Source organism: Oncorhynchus gorbuscha, linkage group LG09 (assembly GCF_021184085.1).
Source record: "Oncorhynchus gorbuscha isolate QuinsamMale2020 ecotype Even-year linkage group LG09, OgorEven_v1.0, whole genome shotgun sequence".
NCBI classification, from domain to species: domain Eukaryota; kingdom Metazoa; phylum Chordata; class Actinopteri; order Salmoniformes; family Salmonidae; genus Oncorhynchus; species Oncorhynchus gorbuscha.
The window spans coordinates 74,610,440-74,630,955 of record NC_060181.1 but is presented as its reverse complement, the minus strand read 5'-3'; the positions used below and the strand labels follow the sequence as shown (position 1 = coordinate 74,630,955).

The 20,516-nt window shown below is 45.4% G+C and overlaps 1 protein-coding gene across 2 annotated transcripts in view; it reads right to left on the bottom strand.

Annotated features, from left to right (window-relative positions):
* LOC124044060 (tumor necrosis factor receptor superfamily member EDAR-like) overlaps positions 1 to 20,516 on the bottom strand; it is a 47,482-nt gene that overhangs the window by 9,505 nt on the left and 17,461 nt on the right. Inside the window, exons 2-7 of one of the 2 annotated variants that reach the window (XM_046363429.1) lie at positions 16,379 to 16,443; positions 9,038 to 9,160; positions 6,073 to 6,254; positions 5,036 to 5,121; positions 235 to 426; positions 48 to 122 (exon numbers count right to left, since the gene is read on the bottom strand). In XM_046363429.1, the coding sequence (XP_046219385.1) occupies positions 48 to 122; positions 235 to 426; positions 5,036 to 5,121; positions 6,073 to 6,254; positions 9,038 to 9,160; positions 16,379 to 16,429 (709 nt within the window). In that variant the 5' untranslated portion in view covers positions 16,430 to 16,443. The remainder of the gene's footprint in view (positions 1 to 47; positions 123 to 234; positions 427 to 5,035; positions 5,122 to 6,072; positions 6,255 to 9,037; positions 9,161 to 16,378; positions 16,444 to 20,516) is intronic. The other variant, XM_046363430.1, reaches the window with a different exon arrangement.

The following is a 20,516-nucleotide window of genomic DNA, read 5'->3' as shown; positions in this document are numbered from 1 at the left end:
CTGTTCTCTGAGGTATCATTTTGTAAAGCTGTGTTGTAGTGTCTCACCTGGAACATCTTTCTTGTCCTCCTGTTTGTTGGTCTGAGCCTCCACAGCCTTCACCACCTGACCTGAGCAGCACGCTGCACACGGAGAGAGAGAACGTTTAGTAACTGTGCACACTGATGTCCCATTTAACACAGGGAGGGAACCTAACTGAAACTGTGTGTGTATGTGCGTGTGTGTGATTGTTACCCTGTCCGCTGGGCTTGGCTTTGAGGATGTAGAACATGATAATGAGGACGATGGCGATGGCCATGATGAAGATGGTTGACATGGCAATGATGAGAGCGGTTGCAAGGTGACCCTGTCCTGTGGCGTCTTTGTGAGGGTGAGGGAACATGGTAGTACTGCTGGTTGAGACACTGGGGACTTTGGTAAGCATGCCTGGAATACACCGATACTACACAGTTACTACACAGTTACTACACAGATACTACACAGGTAATTAATCTAAGGGTAGCCATGACCCTCATGATGTCTTACCCCTCAGGGTTGTGTGCTTAGTCCCCTCCTGTACTCCATTTTCACCCAAGTTTACCGAAAACACAACAATGGTAGGCCTGATCACTAGCTAGCTAACATTAGCGTCAGCCACCTAGTCACCTAGCTAACTTTAGCCACAACAAATTGGAATTTGTAACATATCATACATTTAGCAAATTGGTAACATATTGTACGTTTAGCAAATTGGTAACATCATATGAATTGTAATTCGTAAACATATCATGATGGACTTCCACAAATGAACACAAACTACATGAGACATATCATACTAAATGGAGTGTCTCAGATTTACGTACAGAATAATACAAAATGCTCTGAGACCACATTGTTCCTACAGTGAGACATCAGAATAGACCAAGGCTTTCAACCCTACAGACAGATGTCAGAATAGACCAAGGCTTTCAACCCTACAGACAGACATCACAATAGACCAAGGCTTTCAACCCGACAGACAGACATCAGAATAGACCAAGGCTTTCAACCCTACAGACAGACATCACAATAGACTAAGGCTTTCAACCCTACAGACAGACGTCACAATAGACCAAGGCTTTCAACCCTACAGACAGACATCACAATAGACCAAGGCTTTCAACCCTACAGACAGACGTCATCTCCTCTAAAGCTTTTGGACAATTTTATGCTGCTTCAGACTTTATTTATTCACTGATTAGATCAGACTGACGAGGTCTATCATTGCATGAGACTGCTGCAGTTACATTAGACAAACCTGGGTTCAAAGTTTAAACCCAGTCTGTTACAGTAGATGGTGGTAAACAGAGGCCAGACAGAGGTTGTATAGATATGTATAGATGCATATAGCCTGGAGAGATGGTATGACAGGCTGCTGTTGAAGAGACGACCCAGTGCATGTGGAAACATGTTAATCATCTTTTTCATGCCCTCCAAACTTTTTAATTATCACACCGCGCCATGCTGGGAGATAGCTGGGCTCAGCGGTAACACACACACACACAAACACACACGCATACACACGGAGCTGGAAGCCGGAGTAATTGACAGATTACTTGGCGAGTGCTAGCCTGTCTTGACCCTGAGCTAGTAACTCTATGCTTCAACTACATATTTCAAGCCTTCATTTGAAACAGTTAATTAAAATGTACCCTCACACGTTCCCTCCCTCCCTCCCTCCCTCTCTTCCTCCCTAACTCACTCCCTGCCTGGAAGAAACAATTAGACACTTGTTAAAACGTTTGTTGGTATACACTCATCTGTCCTCCTCCTCCCTCCCTCCTTCCCTCTCTCTCTCCCTCCCTCCCTCCCTCCCTCCCTCCCTCCCTCCCTCCCTCCCTCCCTCCCTCCCTCCCTCCCTCCCTCCCTCCCTCCCTCCCTCCCTCCCTCCCTCCCTCCCTCCCTCCCTCCCTCCTCCTCATAGCTGCTTCCAATCTGTTTGAGGTTTTCATATTCCAAAACACAGTCATTCAAATTACACATATATATTAATTTCCGGTCAAAACAATGTGCCAGTGAGTGTTGGTTTGAGCGACGGACACAAAAACAATTCCTGGGTTTGAGCATTAACACGAGGAAGCAGTTCCAGACGCTGGCGGGTTTAACATCCTGCAGCCTCGCCCTGTGCTCTGTCTGTCTGTGTTCATTAACTGGCCCTCACTCGCCTGACCTTACAGTGATCGCTCTCCGTCCCTCTCGCCCTGTGCTCTGTCTGTCTGTGTTCATTAACTGGCCCTCACTCGCCTGACCTTACAGTGATCGCTCTCCGTCCCTCTCGCCCTGTGCTCTGTCTATCTGTGTTCATTAACTGGCCCTCACTCGCCTGACCTTACAGTGATCGCTCTCCGTCCCTCTCGCCCTGTGCTCTGTCTATCTGTGTTCATTAACTGGCCCTCACTCACCTGACCTTACAGTGATCGCTCTCCGTCCCTCTCGCCCTGTGCTCTGTCTATCTGTGTTCATTAACTGGCCCTCACTCGCCTGACCTTACAGTGATCGCTCTCCGTCCCTCTCGCCCTGTGCTCTGTCTGTCTGTGTTCATTAACTGGCCCTCACTCGCCTGACCTTACAGTGATCGCTCTCCGTCCCTCTCGCCCTGTGCTCTGTCTGTCTGTGTTCATTAACTGGCCCTCACTCGCCTGACCTTACAGTGATCGCTCTCCGTCCCTCTCGCCCTGTGCTCTGTCTATCTGTGTTCATTAACTGGCCCTCACTCACCTGACCTTACAGTGATCGCTCTCCGTCCCTCTCGCCCTGTGCTCTGTCTATCTGTGTTCATTAACTGGCCCTCACTCGCCTGACCTTACAGTGATCGCTCTCCGTCCCTCTCGCCCTGTGCTCTGTCTGTCTGTGTTCATTAACTGGCCCTCACTCGCCTGACCTTACAGTGATCGCTCTCCGTCCCTCTCGCCCTGTGCTCTGTCTATCTGTGTTCATTAACTGGCCCTCACTCACCTGACCTTACAGTGATCGCTCTCCGTCCCTCTCGCCCTGTGCTCTGTCTATCTGTGTTCATTAACTGGCCCTCACTCACCTGACCTTACAGTGATCGCTCTCCGTCCCTCTCGCCCTGTGCTCTGTCTATCTGTGTTCATTAACTGGCCCTCACTCACCTGACCTTACAGTGATCGCTCTCCGTCCCTCTCGCCCTGTGCTCTGTCTATCTGTGTTCATTAACTGGCCCTCACTCACCTGACCTTACAGTGATCGCTCTCCGTCCCTCTCGCCCTGTGCTCTGTCTGTCTGTGTTCATTAACTGGCCCTCACTCGCCTGACCTTACAGTGATCGCTCTCCGTCCCTCTCGCCCTGTGCTCTGTCTATCTGTGTTCATTAACTGGCCCTCACTCACCTGACCTTACAGTGATCGCTCTCCGTCCCTCTCGCCCTGTGCTCTGTCTATCTGTGTTCATTAACTGGCCCTCACTCGCCTGACCTTGCAGTGATCGCTCTCCGTCCCTCTCGCCCTGTGCTCTGTCTGTCTGTGTTCATTAACTGGCCCTCACTCGCCTGACCTTACAGTGATCTCTCTCCGTCCCTCTCGCCCTGTGCTCTGTCTATCTGTGTTCATTAACTGGCCCTCACTCACCTGACCTTACAGTGATCGCTCTCCGTCCCTCTCGCCCTGTGCTCTGTCTATCTGTGTTCATTAACTGGCCCTCACTCACCTGACCTTACAGTGATCGCTCTCCGTCCCTCTCGCCCTGTGCTCTGTCTATCTGTGTTCATTAACTGGCCCTCACTCACCTGACCTTACAGTGATCGCTCTCCGTCCCTCTCGCCCTGTGCTCTGTCTGTCTGTGTTCATTAACTGGCCCTCACTCGCCTGACCTTACAGTGATCGCTCTCCGTCCCTCTCGCCCTGTGCTCTGTCTATCTGTGTTCATTAACTGGCCCTCACTCACCTGACCTTACAGTGATCGCTCTCCGTCCCTCTCGCCCTGTGCTCTGTCTATCTGTGTTCATTAACTGGCCCTCACTCGCCTGACCTTACAGTGATCGCTCTCCGTCCCTCTCGCCCTGTGCTCTGTCTGTCTGTGTTCATTAACTGGCCCTCACTCACCTGACCTTACAGTGATCGCTCTCCGCCCCTCTCGCCCTGTGCTCTGTCTATCTGTGTTCATTAACTGGCCCTCACTCACCTGACCTTACAGTGATCGCTCTCCGTCCCTCTCGCCCTGTGCTCTGTCTGTCTGTGTTCATTAACTGACCCTCACTCGCCTGACCTTACAGTGATCGCTCTCCGTCCCTCTCGCCCTGTGTTCTGTCTGTCTGTGTTCATTAACTGGCCCTCACTCACCTGACCTTACAGTGATCGCTCTCCGTCCCTCTCGCCCTGTGCTCTGTCTGTCTGTGTTCATTAACTGGCCCTCACTCACCTGACCTTACAGTGATCGCTCTCCGTCCCTCTCGCCCTGTGCTCTGTCTGTCTGTGTTCATTAACTGGCCCTCACTCGCCTGACCTTAGTGATCGCTCTCCGTCCCTCTCGCCCTGTGCTCTGTCTGTCTGTGTTCATTAACTGGCCCTCACTCGCCTGACCTTACAGTGATCGCTCTCCGTCCTTCTCGCCCTGTGCTCTGTCTGTCTGTGTTCATTAACTGGCCCTCACTCGCCTGACCTTAGTGATCGCTCTCCGTCCCTCTCGCCCTGTGCTCTGTCTGTCTGTGTTCATTAACTGGCCCTCACTCGCCTGACCTTAGTGATCGCTCTCCGTCCCTCTCGCCCTGTGCTCTGTCTGTCTGTGTTCATTAACTGGCCCTCACTCGCCTGACCTTACAGTGATCGCTCTCCGTCCTTCTCGCCCTGTGCTCTGTCTGTCTGTGTTCATTAACTGGCCCTCACTCACCTGACCTTAGTGATCGCTCTCCGTCCCTCTCGCCCTGTGCTCTGTCTGTCTGTGTTCATTAACTGGCCCTCACTCGCCTGACCTTAGTGATCGCTCTCCGTCCCTCTCGGACTGTGATTCGGTGAAACGGTGTGTTTGTGTTGTAGAAGTAGTAAAGTATAGTAGAACGTACACTCTTTAGTGTTGCGCGGTGCGTTCTGACACGAGTGACAGACCATCCCATACAGGTTCCTGGGCCGGTTCTCCTGGATGTAATACCTGACAGAAAGGAAACACAGAGAGAACCTTTAGAGAACAATACTGATACAGTACCTAGTATTGTCTTCTTATATTCAGAGATGTTAGATATTTTGTGAATATGTACATATTTGACAGGAGAAGTGTCACAATAACAGCTGAGGTGAAAAGGCTAAACTGACTGCTGTATTGATGCCCAGAGGGGAAGGAGTGATACTGTATACCATTAGGTTAGATAAGGTATTATATAGCCCTGAGCTGTGACAGAGGACGAGAGGGGAAGCTGCTTCAGAGCGTGGCATCCTCTAGGCCTCTAGGGCAGAGAGGCTATCATTAATCAGAGATGACTATTAAACCAAATTCAATCAAACACCAACACCCGATCTCCAGGTTAGAGCACCGACAAAAGCATTAAACGTGAGATTAATAAAGCCTAGAGGAATTTGGTGAGTATTTTGATTCCATCACAGCAGCAGTCAGACAGTGTTCAGTATTCCTGCCCCCAATACAGTACAGCTGAAAGAGTGTATCTATTAAAGCAGCCAGTAATGTTATGCTAAAACACTCCAGTCTGTATATTGACTTTAAACTCAACTGAAACCAGAGAATGCCTTTGAGGTGGTCCAGCCACTGAATGATATCATATGGTGGAAAGGGAGGAAAGGGGTAGAGACAGAGAGAGAAGGAGGGAGAGAGAGGGAGAAGGAGAGAGATCAGACCTTTGAATCAGTCCTGTAACAGTTTATATCTTCTCCTGCCTCCATGTTGGTGGGTGACCAGATGGCAGCTGGGTAATTGAGGCTGGTAGCGTGGCCAATGGAGGGTTAGCCTAGGCTGTGTGTGTGATATGGGAGTTGTGCGGGAGAAATGTCCTATGGGGTGGTCCTGTCTTATCAATGACGCTCAGATAGTGAGAGTGTGTAGGCTTGTGTGTATATGTGTATATGTATGTGTCTGTATGTGTGTACATACCCGGGTAAGCAGGGTCCACAGTCTGCGTCACTGTCTGGTGTCCCAGGTGTGAGTACTGTAGCGCGGTACAGACCTTCACAGTCCTTATGTCTCCTGCAGATCTCATACTTCCCCTTTGAGTACTTCCCCGCAGGACAAGACACACACACAAAGTTCTCATCCTTAGTCCCATAGCCACAGTTCTGCAACAAAACACACATAAACAATGTTAAGACATGTGTTATCACACACACACACACACACACACACACACACACACACACACACACACACACACACACACACACACACACACACACACACACACACACACACACACACACACACACACACACACACACACACACACACACACACACACACACACACACACACACACTGCACTTGAAACGAGTGGTGCTGTTCATAGACCTGTGTGTTAGTGTATATACTAATGCTGCCTTTTGTGTTCTGCTGAGCCCAGCCTAGATCTGACTGAGTCTGACTTAGTCTGAGACTAAAGATGTGAAATGTGGTTGCTAACAAGAACAGGAGTCATTCTGAACGGATCTTTGTGTAGTTTGTCTACAGATGTAGGATCTTCATTTGATCACCCTGTTGTAGGATCATTTGCATTTCAGGAAATGTAAAATGTTTAGTGTATTTAAGTTTTAAAAAGGTTTATGAAAGTTTGTAATTTCCACGAATGATGCATCAACCACCACAAAAATGGCTCAAGTTAAGATCCTACATCTGTAGTGTGTGTGTGCATGCGCATGCGTGCAGCCTAGTAGATGTGGGGAGGAAGTGGAAATGTATGTTCTAGTATAGAATGAGGATGTTCTAGACTGATGCACTACTCTCAGGGGGGGGGGACAACAACCAATACTCTACACAGTCTGACAGACAGGCAGGTAGGTGTCTGACGTATCTTTATTAAAACTGTTAACGCCAAGATGCTGCCTGTCCTACAGACTACAGAAACACTATATTCACTTCAACTTCCTACTTTATTGGCTTGTCCAATATAGCCACTGTGACATCTGATAAAAACTGGATTAAATTATCAGTGGGATTCTGTCAGGATGGATCAACCCAGTGTCAGATCTCCTGGCTGACTTTACTTCTGTCGGTTCATATAAACCTTCTCCAGACTCTCCAGATCAAATTGATTTCCAGTCTCCATAGTTGTGGTAAACCAGTGTGTATCACTGCAGTAAAATGATCTGCTCTATCAGATCACAGCAGATCTGTGTGGGAGTTGAAAGAGTCCTGTTTGATGTGTGTGTGTGTGTGTGTGTGTGTGTGTGTGTGTGTGTGTGTGTGTGTGTGTGTGTGTGTGTGTGTGTGTGTGTGTGTGTGTGTGTGTGTGTGTGTGTCTGTGTGTCTGTGTGTCTGTGTGTGTGTGTTTAGGGGGGGGGGGGTTCTCAGGTGGGTGTAGATTATCCCAGTGATTATAAGAAGACAGAGGGAAAGCACACGACAAGATTACAGACTAACGACTACTACTGATCACAGACGAGAGAACAGAGCTGGATGCCTGGTTAGTTATGATGTTGATGCTCTGTTTCATAAGTCCTTACATAAATAGACAATCATGAGCAATGATAGGCTTACTTGTCAAGGTCACATTATAGTCATTTTCTGTAATTAGATAGGAGAATTGAATAACTATCACTTAACCGTAGAAGGTTAATGAACAACAGACCATTCAAACAGTTAGACATGTGTTAGGATTGTTGTTTAGATTAAGAGGGAAAGGCGTGCACCTGTTGGAGTTGTTCTGTGTAGTTGTGTGAAGTAGTCTATAGGTGTGTGTGTGTGTGTGTGTGTGTGTGTGTGTGTGTGTGTGTGTGTGTGTGTGTGTGTGTGTGTGTGTGTGTGTGTGTGTGTGTGTGTGTGTGTGTGTGTGTGTGTGTGTGTGTGTGTGTGTGTGTGTGTGTGTGTATGAGGTGTGTATGAGGTGTGTCTCCTCCATATTAAGGCTCAGTGAGCTGCTGCCTGCTGTGCTTTTTGGTTTGACCTGGTTACTGACAGACTTCTGTACCATTCCTACCCACGGGGCTTCAATATTTGGAAAAAAATCTAAATGGTGTGACAAACCGTGAAAATTGTTCATTCCCCTTTATGAATCTGAACAGGCTTACAGTACTGGGATTTAGGTGGTAACTCTCTCTGAGCTGGGAGGTGTACAGATGTAGGCTCTTAATTTGATAACTCTTTTGTTGCGGAGAAGGCAAACTTGGAAATGCATACTTCTAATGTATTTGAGTTTTAAAAAGGCTTCTAAAGTTTCTAATTTTCGATTTACCCTAATGAAAAATGTATCAACCCCTACAAAAATGTTTTCCTGCTGTAGAAAATTGGCTCAAATTAAGATCATACATATGTACCTGCGTGTATATCAGTGAGTCATGAAAACTACCTGGGTGGTCTGAGTCGACAGGCAGACTAGAGAGTATTGTCACACCCTGATCTGTTTCACCTGCCTTTGTGATTGTCTCCACCCCCTCCTGGTGTCGCCCATCTTCCTCATTATCCCCTGTGTAGTTATACCTGGGTTCTCTGTTTGTCTGTTGCCAGTTTGTCTTGTTTGTCAGGTCAACCAGCGTTTTTGTGTCAGCTCCTGCTTTTCCCCAGTCTCTGTTTTCTCGTCCTCCTGATTTTTGACCCTTGCCTGTCCTGACCCTGTACCCACCAGCCTGACCACTCTGCCTGCCCCAGACCCTGAGCCTGCCTGCCGTTCTGTACCTTTACCCCACCTCTGGATTAACGACCTCTGCTTGACCAGACCCTGAGCCTGAGCCTGCCTAACGTTCTGTACCTTTGACCCTGTTGCTGTTTTAATCATTGTTATTTCGACACATTCTGTATCTGGATCTTACCTTGATACCTGATAAGTATGGCCGGGAGGTAGGTAACAGGGGTCAGGGTTTACACGATATGGACACTCAAGTTATTTCACCACAGGGAAAGTATGTCTCACCATGTGGGGCTCCTGTCCAGGCTGGCATGGGGGGCAGGGCCGGCAGCTACTGAAGGTCTGGTTGTAGAATTCAAACTCTCCACAACTACTGTACTCTGACCTGAGACAGGGAGGACAGGACACCTGAGATAGAGAGAGGGGGGAGAGTTCAAATATAAAAGTGTGCAAAGAGTCAAACTTAAATGTGTTTTTTATTCAGGTTGTTGGTTATACGGTAGTCCTTTCCACTCACAGCCCCTGTCATATGCAGTCATATACAGGTTGAAAATGGAATATCTGTCATTGATAAATGCCTAAATTGGAACGCATCTGCTGTACAGTAACATTTTATACATGACGTGAGAGCTCAGGTTTCTCCACTTCACAGCGCTGTATGGGTTTTGACTGACAGCCGTTATAAACGGCGATGCACCCATCCCTCCCGCTAACTGGGCTGCTTTTGCACATGTCACACCCTGACCTTAGAGAGCCTGTTTATTTCTCTATTTGGTTAGGTCAGGGTGTGATTTGAGTGGTCATTCTAGTTTTCTATTTCTTTGTTGGCCGGGTAGGGTTCCCAATCAGAGGCAGCTATCTATCGTTGTCTCTGATTGGGAATCATACTTAGGCAGTCTGTTTTCCATCTGAGTTTGTGGGATCTTGTTTTTGCACAGTAGCTGTCTAGCCCTGCAGAACTTTATGTTTGTTTATATTTTGTTGTTTTGTCGGTGTTTCATTATTATGAACACTTTCCACGCTGCGCTTTGGTCTCACTCTTTCAGCGACGGACGTAACAGCACATTTATTGTCGTCTCAGTGAGGGAAATGCTGTCAATTGAGAGGAGTCACTGTCACTGTGAGATGTTGAGGATTATAATCAACTCTGCTTTGATGTCATACAAGCAAACCACAAACCCATGAGTCCTAATGTGCACTTCATGTCAAAACTCATGTCATTCACAGTATCAATTTATAGGATTTCTATATGTGATCCACAGTTACAGGGATGACAGGTGTTGTACCCTGGGTTGTCCTGAACAGAATAAGGCTGTTTGTCATATTGTGAAGACAACTAACCGCAGGACACACATCAGAATGCACTCATGACTTCATTCTATGCGCCCCACAATTACAATCTGTTTATCTGACGTGCCTTTTGAAAGCCTAACACTGTAAGATCATATTTTGTGCTTGCTTCAGTTCCTCAACGGCACAGCTAGGAGAGCACAAAAAAAGCACCTTATAGTTGAAGGCTCTTTCCTTGAGTCATAAAAGTGCGTTGAAATGATTTAGGAACTGTGCAGTTTGGAGAGATGCGTTGCCACTTGGAGACACCAGTTAGACCTCTCACTCAAACGCTTGTTTTTTTCTTATTTTGCACCAAATTTCAATGAATATTTTTACGTTATTGAATTTATCCAATGTGTTTTCAGATTTCGTTGTTGACAAATGCTGTGAAAAACACAGTCAATGTAAAATGCACATAAAATCAACGGTGTAATGTTTGGATTCAGTCTTGTGTCAGGTGAACTATTGTGTCCTCATCTTTGGTCTGATCATTTCCCCATAATCTCAAGTTTTGGTAACATGGTCATGCATATGCTTTTTATAGTTCAACATTTCAAATCAGCCCTATCAATATAGGCCCATTTCTACGAGTGTAAGGGGTTAGGATGAATCTTTTTGTTCTGCTTCAACTCACTACAGGATTCTTCAGTATATAGCCTTAAAGCTTGTAGACTTTAACTACAGCTTTCAATAACTCAAATGAAAATCATTGAGACTATATTAATCCCCTCGGGAACCTTTCAGAGACCAATCAAGGCGTTGTCATTAATGTAGCCCTAAATCTGGCAGCCAGTGAGAGAATGTTACATCACTATCTCTCCCACCATCCAACCCACACAATAATATACTAACCAAACCGCAAACGCTGGGTGTCAGAGTGAACTTAGGGACTGACCATAGTTGTTTAAATGTGCATATAATTGATTTATCGAGTGGCTGAAGTGTGTGTGTTTGTTGGGCATTTGTTTATGTACCGTAAAGGAAAACTGTAATTTATACGGTAATTGGGAGTATTTTCAACAGTAAAATAATGTGAAACATTTTACTGCAGCATACATTAAATTATGGTGCATTTTGGGAAGATTTTGTGGGCAGGAGAATAATTGCTGTATTCCAAATGGTACTGTAATTCCATCCCACAGAATACAGTAGCGTACCATCTTTTTGGAGCCAAAAACCTTTTGACCATTAGTGGGTGCATGGCCTTGTTGTTTCTGGCTCATTAACATATCTTGTAAATGCCTGTAAAAGGCTATATTTGTTGCAGGTCAGCGTTTTTCGTCGTGAATCTTGCTCTGGAGGCAGCTCTACAGAGTGGTCACTAGCTGGTATAGCCACAAAGTCTTAAAATCTGATTTTAAAACTAACCCTAACCTTAACCACACTGCTAACCCAAATGCCTAACCGTAACCTTAAATTAAGACCAAACAGCACATTTTTGCTTATATGAATTTTTACAATATAATGGTAAATCGCTCCTAAAAGACTCATGACAATAAATGTCAACCTGCACCCGTTAGTGAGCATGCTGCACCGATTGAACTGGTATGTAGTAGTAGTGCCCCATCTATTTAAAACAGATAAGGGACAGATTGGAGCGGTAGCTAGTCTTTGTTAATGGTTAAGTATTATGCCATGTCCTGTCGGTCTGTTTGCCCTGTCGTCCCTGCGGAAGTCTTTGTTAATGGTTAAGTATTATGCCATGTCCTGTCGGTCTGTTTGCCCTGTCGTCCCTGCGGAAGTCTTTGTTAATGGTTAAGTATTATGCCATGTCCTGTCGGTCTGTTTGCCCTGTCTTTGTTAATGGTTAAGTATTATGCCATGTCCTGTCGGTCTGTTTGCCCTGTCCCTGCTGTCGGTCTGTTTGCCCTGTCGTCCCTGGAAGTCTTTGTTAATGGTTAAGTATTATGCCATGTCCTGTCGGTCTGTTTGCCCTGTCGTCCCTGCGGAAGTCTTTGTTAATGGTTAAGTATTATGCCATGTCCTGTCGGTCTGTTTGCCCTGTCGTCCCTGCGGAAGTCTTTGTTAATGGTTAAGTATTATGCCATGTCCTGTCGGTCTGTTTGCCCTGTCGTCCCTGCGGAAGTCTTTGTTAATGGTTAAGTATTATGCCATGTCCTGTCGGTCTGTTTGCCCTGTCGTCCCTGCGGAAGCCTTTGTTTGTTATTATGCCATGGTTAAGTATTATGCCATGTCCTGTCTTTGTTAATGGTTGTTTGCCCTGTCGTCCCTGCGGAAGTCTTTGTTAATGGTTAAGTATTATGCCATGTCCTGTCGGTCTGTTTGCCCTGTCTTTGTTAATCCCTGCTTTGTTAATGGGAAGTCTTTGTTAATGGTTAAGTATTATGCCATGTCCTGTCGGTCTGTTTGCCCTGTCGTCTGTTTCCCTGCGGAAGCCTTTGTTAATGGTTAAGTCCCTGCGGAAGCCTTTGTTAATGGTTAAGTATTATGCCATGTCCTGTCGGTCTGTTTGCCCTGTCGTCCCTGCGGAAGTCTTTGTTAATGGTTAAGTATTATGCCATGTCCTGTCGGTCTGTTTGCCCTGTCGTCCCTGCGGAAGCCTTTGTTAATGGTTAAGTATTATGCCATGTCCTGTCGGTCTGTTTGCCCTGTCGTCCCTGCGGAAGCCTTTGTTAATGGTTAAGTATTATGCCAAGTCTTTGTTAATGGTTAAGTATTATGCCATGTCCTGTCGGTCTGTTTGCCCTGTCGTCCCTGCGGAAGTCTTTGTTAATGGTTAAGTATTATGCCATGTCCTGTCTTTGGTCTGTTTGTCCTGTCCTGTTTGCCCTGTCGTCCCTCCTGCGGAAGCCTTTGTTAATGGTTAAGTTTATGCCATGTCCTGTCAGTCTGTTTGCCCTGTCGTCCCTCCCTGGTTAAGTATTATGCCATGTCCTGAAGTCTTTGTTAATGGTTAAGTATTATGCCATGTCCTGTCGTCTTTGTCTGTTTGCATGTCCTGTCGTCTGTTTCCGTCCCTGCGGAAGCCTTTGTTAATGGTTAAGTATTATGCCATGTCCTGTCGGTCTGTTTGCCCTGTCGTCCCTGCGGAAGCCTTTGTTAGGCATCTAGAAATGGAAGTGATAGAAAACACCACATATGAATTGATATGCTGTGATGTGGAAACACATGACCTAGCAGCCAACCTGCTTGCACCAATCCCATGTAATTATAGTCAAATACAAACCCAATCCCCTCAATCATGGCTGTGGGAAGATGTTTTGGGTTGGGGGGTGCTGTTGCATTTACGTTTTACAGTACAATAGAGTCAATTTTACGCTATTGTACCATGTGTCATTGCTTTGATACTGTATTTAAATTACAATAGGTGTACTTATATACAGTAACCTACTTACCATTAGCTACCTGCCTGCCTGGCTCTTTGTGTGTGTGTGTGTGTGTGTGTGTGTGTGTGTGTGTGTGTGTGTGTGTGTGTGTGTGTGTGTGTGTGTGTGTGTGTGTGTGTGTGTGTGTGTGTGTGTGTGTGTGTGTGTGTGTGTGTGTGTGTGTGTGTGTGTGTGTGTGTGTGTGTGTGTGTGTGTGTGTGTGTGTGTGTGTTCCGTTGGCTGTTCTCCTCACAGATTTTGCTGTCCAGATCCATCCATCAGAACCCACAAATAAAACAGCACACACTCAGCTCTCCCCAGCTCACGGTCAAGAATGTAATTTTCTAAACACAACAACAAGTTACACACTGCTGTTCAAACACATGGAGACTGAAATGAAACCAGTTACTGTTTGCAGTGGTGGAAAAAGTACCTAATTGTCATACTTGAGTAAAAGTAAAGATACCTTAATAGAACATGACTCAAGTAAATTGAAAGTCACCCAGTAAAATACTACTTGAGTCTTAAAATATTTGGTTTTAAATATAGAGTAAGTATCAAAAGTGAATGTAATTGCTAAAATATAGTTAAGAATCAAAAGTAAAAGTATAAATCATTTAAAATTCCTTGTTAAGCAAACCAGACAGCACCATTTTCTTGTTTTCTTTATTAACAGATAGCCAGTGGCACACTGCAAAATTCAAACATCATTTACAAACGAAGCATGAATGTCTAATGAGTCCACCAGATCAGATGGGGCCACAGTGTCTCCTGACCCCTCCTGTCTCAGCCTCCAGTATTTATGCTGCAGTAGTTTGTGTCGGGGGGCTAGGGTCAGTTTGTTATATCTGGAGTACTTCTCCTGTCCTATTCGGTGTCCTGTGTGAATCTAAGTGTGCGTTCTCTAATTCTCTCCTTCTTTCTTTCTCTCTCTCGGAGGACCTGAGCCCTAGGACCATGCCCCAGGACTACCTGACATGATGACTCCTTGCTGTCCCCAGTCCACCTGGCCATGCTGCTGCTCCAGTTTCAACTGACCTGAGCCCTAGGACCATGCCCCAGGACTACCTGACATGATGACTCCTTGCTGTCCCCAGTCCACCTGGCCATGCTGCTGCTCCAGTTTCAACTGTTCTGCCTTGTTATTATTCGACCATGTTGGTCATTTATGAACATTTGAACATCTTGGCCATGTTCTGTTATAATCTCCACCCGGCACAGCCAGAAGAGGACTGGCCACCCCACATAGCCTGGTTCCTCTCTAGGTTTCTTCCTAGGTTTTGGCCTTTCTAGGGAGTTTTTCCTAGCCACCGTGCTTCTACACCTGCATTGCTTGCTGTTTGGAGTTTTAGGCTGGGTTTCTGTACAGCACTTTGAGATATCAGCTGATGTACGAAGGGCTATATAAATACATTTGATTTGAATTGATCAGAGGCAGTAGGGATGACCAGGGAAGTTCTCTTGATAAGTGTATGAATTTGACCATTTTCCTGTCCTGCTAAGCATTCAACATGTAACTAATACTTTTGGGTGTCAGGGAAAATGTGTGGAGTAAAAAGTAATTATTTTATTTAGGATTGTAGTGAAGTAAAACTAGACAAACTCTATAACAACAAACACAAGACAGACTGAGCAGCAGCTGGGGAGCTGGAGAGAACTGAGACATCTGACAGGAAGACGTGAGTCTGAGGCTGTGTATGGAGGAGGGGGAGGAGGAAGGAGGAAGAGGATGTGAGGAGATGGGAGTACTGTAGGCTGGATGAGGAAGAGGTTGAAGGAGGAAGTGGAGATGAGAGTAGTTGGGAAGAGGTGAAAGGAGGAAGAAGAGATGGGATGAGGTGTGAGGAAGAGGTTGAAAGAAGAGAAGATAGGAGGATGAGGCAGAAAGAGGAAGAGATGAGATGGGAGGAGGATGAGGCAGAAGGAGGAAGAGATGAGATGGGAGGAGGATGAGGCAGAAGGAGGAAGATATGAAATGGGATGAGGATGAGGCAGAAGGAGGAAGATATGAAATGGGAGGAGGATGAGGCAGAAGGAGGAAGAGATGAGATGGGAGGAGGATGAGGCAGAAGGAGGAAGAGATGAGATGGGAGGAGGATGAGGCAGAAGGAGGAAGATATGAGATGGGATGAGGATGAGGCAGAAGGAGGAAGATATGAAATGGGATGAGGAAGAGGCAGAAGGAGGAAGAGATGAGATGGGAGGAGGATGAGGCAGAAGGAGGAAGAGATGAGATGGGAGGAGGATGAGGCAGAAGGAGGAAGATATGAGATGGGATGAGGATGAGGCAGAAAGAGGAAGAGATGAGATGGGAGGAGGATGAGGCAGAAAGAGGAAGAGATGAGATGGGAGGAGGATGAGGCAGAAGGAGGAAGAGATGAGATGGGAGGAGGATGAGGCAGAAGGAGGAAGAGATGAGATGGGAGGAGGATGAGGCAGAAGGAGGAAGAGATGAGATGGGAGGAGGATGAGGCAGAAGGAGGAAGAGATGAGATGGGAGGAGGATGAGGCAGAAGGAGGAAGATATGAAATGGGATGAGGAAGAGGTCTCTCTCTCTCTCTAATCCAGCCCTCCAGGAGTGGCTTTAGTGGGGATCATTAAATGAGCTCTGAGGGAAGTTAAACTCCTGGGAATACAGCCAACACAGACACACAGCCAACAGGTTTCAACATCAGAGGAAGAGAGGAGATATTCAGGCCCAAATTAGAACTGCTCTCTTAGAGCTCCACGGAGGAACCTGTGATGTTTCACAACCTCTGGCAAAGACCTGCTAAAGTACCTCTGCCAGTGGTATGCCTGTACGAGTGTGTGTGTGTGTGTTCAGTGTGTGTTCAGTGTGTTTGTGTTCACGCATGCGTCTGTGTATCTGTTACACTGTTTCATTGCTGAAGATGGGTGAGGATGAGAAGAGGAGGGAAAGGAGATGGAGGCGAGGAGGAGGAGTAATGTAATTTGAAAGATACTCACCAACAACAAACAGAGGAAGAGGGACTCTATGTGACTTCCTTTCTGAAACATCTTCTCACCTTCCCCTGAGAGAGAGAGAGAGAGAGAGAGAGAGAGAGAGAGAGAGAGAGAGAGAGAGAGAGAGAGAGAGAGAGAGAGAGAGAGAGAGAGAGAGAGAGAGAGAGAGTCAGTAATACATACACTCATGATAGCAGTGTCCCCTCTACTGTTGTTGCTTAAGAAAGCCGTCACTCCTCATAAACATTTTATCCACACACACACTATGCGTCATCATTTGCGTGGGTTATACTTGACTGAGTGTGTGTGTGTAGGTGATACTGTTCTCTACTGTAGGTTACTCCTCTGCCCTACTGATGTGATGAGATCATTAATGATCCCCCTATCAGCGCTGCCAATCACTGAGGAGAGAGAGTGGGAGAGAGGGAGTATGTGAAAGGAGGAGAGCAGCCTGGTGGAAGAGGAGAGGATCAGCTCGTCACCTCTCTGACACAGATGGATTATGGGTAACCAGTCCAGGCCTGGGCAATTATTTTCCATGGAGGGCCACATTAGAATATATTTTTGCCATCGTGGGCCAGAACCATATTACAGGATTATACATGTGTATGACTGTGTTGACAGATATCTACTGGAAATCACATCCAGATACGCTACTCATTTAACATTAACATGCACAGAAATAAACCACATCCACATTCTCATTTTGGTAGGTATTTTCATTATTAAACATGCAATGAACTACACGGAGGGAAAAGTACACTGTGCATTCAGCACCACGGACAGAACTCTTGTTAACAGGTATGCACAAAAACATGAGAGAGAGAGCGCTCAACATTACATTTAAACGACTCAATCAACTCTCTGATGGGCATTGACTAGAGCAGTGAAGTCAGGTATAGTTTCTGACGTCGCTATGGGCAGGATTGCTGAGAGGTGAGAGTCAATAAGAGATTATCTGTGACGTGTTATATTCTGTTCACATACATAGGTTGACCCAAACAGTACAAACATCTGAGCAGAACTCCTATTCTTTGGAAAGTTTTGTTCATCAAGAGATGCATAGAACCTCAGTGTTTGAATAGTTCTCCAATCACTGCATCACTCTGAAGATCGATACGCTCAAGTTGCAGGTCAGAAGCATTATCCACATTGAAGGTGAAAGGAGAGGAAACCAACAGCATGTCATTTCCCAACACTATGAAATCCTCAACATTCACTGTTCAAAGCACGCAGCAGCGATGTATACTTCTCCCGCTGGTCATCTGATAGGGAACAGACTAGTAGTGTCAGAAGGTGGGTGAGATTGTTGGCTTCTACTTGGCAGGTCAGGATGAGTCATTTTCCCTTGAAGGCTGACAAGGCTGTACATCTAATGTGCAAAAAGGACCTTCCCTTGTAGTTTGGAATTCAGTTCATTCATGAGGGCCATGATGTCCACAGTGAACCATTCTTTATCTTGCAGTTGATGGAATTCCACATATTTCCTTCCATTTGCAAAAACGAAGTAATCTCCAACTTCAGGTCCCGCACCCTTTTAAGCACCTTCCCCAAACTCAGCCATCTCACGTTTGTGTGGAAGGGGAGCTCTGCATGACCCGACTGTCTCTTCCAACAGTGAGACAAACTGGTTGTGGTTTAATGATTTTGCTCTTAAGAAGTTTACCACTTTAGTGACTGTATCCACAATATGGCTCATTTTCAGAACACATTTACAAAGCACCTTCTGATGAAAAATGCAATGCAGGAAAATTATTTTCTGATCTGGGTTCAGCTCAGCTACTTGATGTTGTATCCTTTTCAAAAGGCTAATGTTTTTTTTCTGCCAAGTTTGGGCACCCATCAGTGGTCACACTGGATAACCTTTCAATACTCAGTCCCAGCTTTGCCACGCACTTATTAACCTCCGCCAATAAATATTTCCCTGTGGTTGTGTTCTTCATTGACTGCACTGAAGCAAGCTCCTCTGTAATTGCACAGTCTGGGGTTATGCCTCGTGTCACATGCATCACTGCTCTCATCCAGGGCCAAGGAGAAATAGGTGAAATCCTTTACCTCGTCTTTCAACTGTTGTTCCATATTCTCTGCGAAGTCCTCAACACGCCGTGTCACTGCTCATCTCAGCTATTTCTTGTTAGGGAAATGTATTGCTGCAGAGTCAAATAAAACCTCTCTGGGATATGTGGGACGGTAGCGTCCCACCTCGCCAACAGCCAGTGAAATTGCAGGGCGCCAAATTCAAAACAACAGAAATCCCATAATTACAATTCCTCAAACATACAAGTATTTTACACCATTTTAAAGATAAACTTGTTATAAATCCAGCCACAGTGTCCGATTTCAAAAAGGCTTTACGGCGAAAGCACACCAAATGAGTATGTTAGGTCAGCAAGTGGCATGGAATTTTAGATCCACTTCTCCTTAATGCAACCGCTGTGTCAGATTTCAAAAAAACTTTACGGAAAAAGCAAACCATGCAATAATCTGAGTACGGCGCTTAGACACAAAAACAAGCCATGCAGAAACCTGCCATGTTGTGGAGTCAACATAAGTAAGCATTATAAGCATTATAAATAGTCACTTACCTTTGATGATCTTCATCAGAATTCACTCCCAGGAATCCCAGTTCCACAATAAATGTTTGTTTTTTCAATAAAGTCCATAATTTATGTCCAAATACCTCCTTTTTGTTTGCGCGTTTTGTACACAAATCCAAACTCAGGAGGCGCGGGCAAGTCCAGGAGAAAGTTCAGATGAAAAGTCATATTACAGTTCGTAGAAACATGTCAAACGAAGTATAGAATCAATCTTTAGGATGTTTTTATCATAAATCTTCAATAATGTTTCAACTGGAGAATTCCTTTGTAGAAATGCAATGGAACGCAGCTAGCTCTCATGGGAGCGCACGAGACTGAGCTCATGGCACTCTGCCAGACACCTGACTCAATCAGCTCTCATTCCCCCCTCCTTCACAGTAGAAGCCTCAAACAAGGTTCTAAAACTGGTGACATCTAGTGGAGGCCTTAGGAAGTGCAATATGACCCCATAGGCACTGTATATTCGATAGGCAATGACTTGAAATTGGATTAGATTCTGGGCTTGAGTAGCAGACAGTTTACTCTGGGCATTATTCATCCAAGCTACTGCCCCCAAGTCCCAAATAAGTTATTAAACATTATTTAATTAATTCGACCTCAGCAAATGGCTTGCTATGTTTAGCAATTGTGTAGGACAGTACATAGCTAGCTCTCACAATTCTGTCGTTTGCTGAATGCAGTTTTGTGAAAAATCTTGCTGCTTCTGCAACTGAGAAAGCAACTCTTTCGATGCACTCAGAAGAAATATTCCTATATTTCTCTGAATGTTTTGTCTGGAAGTGTCGGGACAAGTTGTAGTCTTTCAACACAGCGAAGCTCTCTCTGCACACTAAGCACACAGCTTTCTCTGATATCTTAATAAATAAATATTTCGATGTCCACTCTTGCTGGAACACCTGACATTCACTGTCTACTTTCCTTTTCTTTGAAAAACTCATTTTTGCACAATTTCTAGCTAGCTACTATTGGTAACTATGACCTGTGTCAGCCTGTCATTCACTGTCTGTCCTCGTTCAGTTGTTATTTATATGTGCCTTCAAAATAAATGCCCACAAGCGGCGAGTATTCATTTGGATTTTAATTTGAATAACAAATATATTTTTAAAAACTTTACTATCGCTAATTCTTTATGTGATCTGAGCATGATTCTGCGGCCGTATTGAATAAGGTCGCGGGCTGGCCGTTGCCCAGGCCTGCATTAGAGGGACTGTACTTTGTTTGTTTCAGTTACAGTAGTACTGTCACAGATCTGGAAACCCTTCAAATACTCTGGCAGCACAAAGTTACTACACTTATATAGGCACTCACAGGTATATCACGGTCAAACACACACTGTCTCGCTCTTCTCTCTGATCTGTAGTTACTAAGGTATACAGGCACTCACAAGTACATTGAAGAACATATAAAACTAAAATTAGATCAATTTATCCTTCTTTATTCTTGTATTTTAGAGAAAAATATCAATGTAGAGAATTTAATTGATTTAATTATGTTTATAGCAAAGCTATAGACTGTGTGTGAGAGAGTTGCGTGTGTGTGGAAGT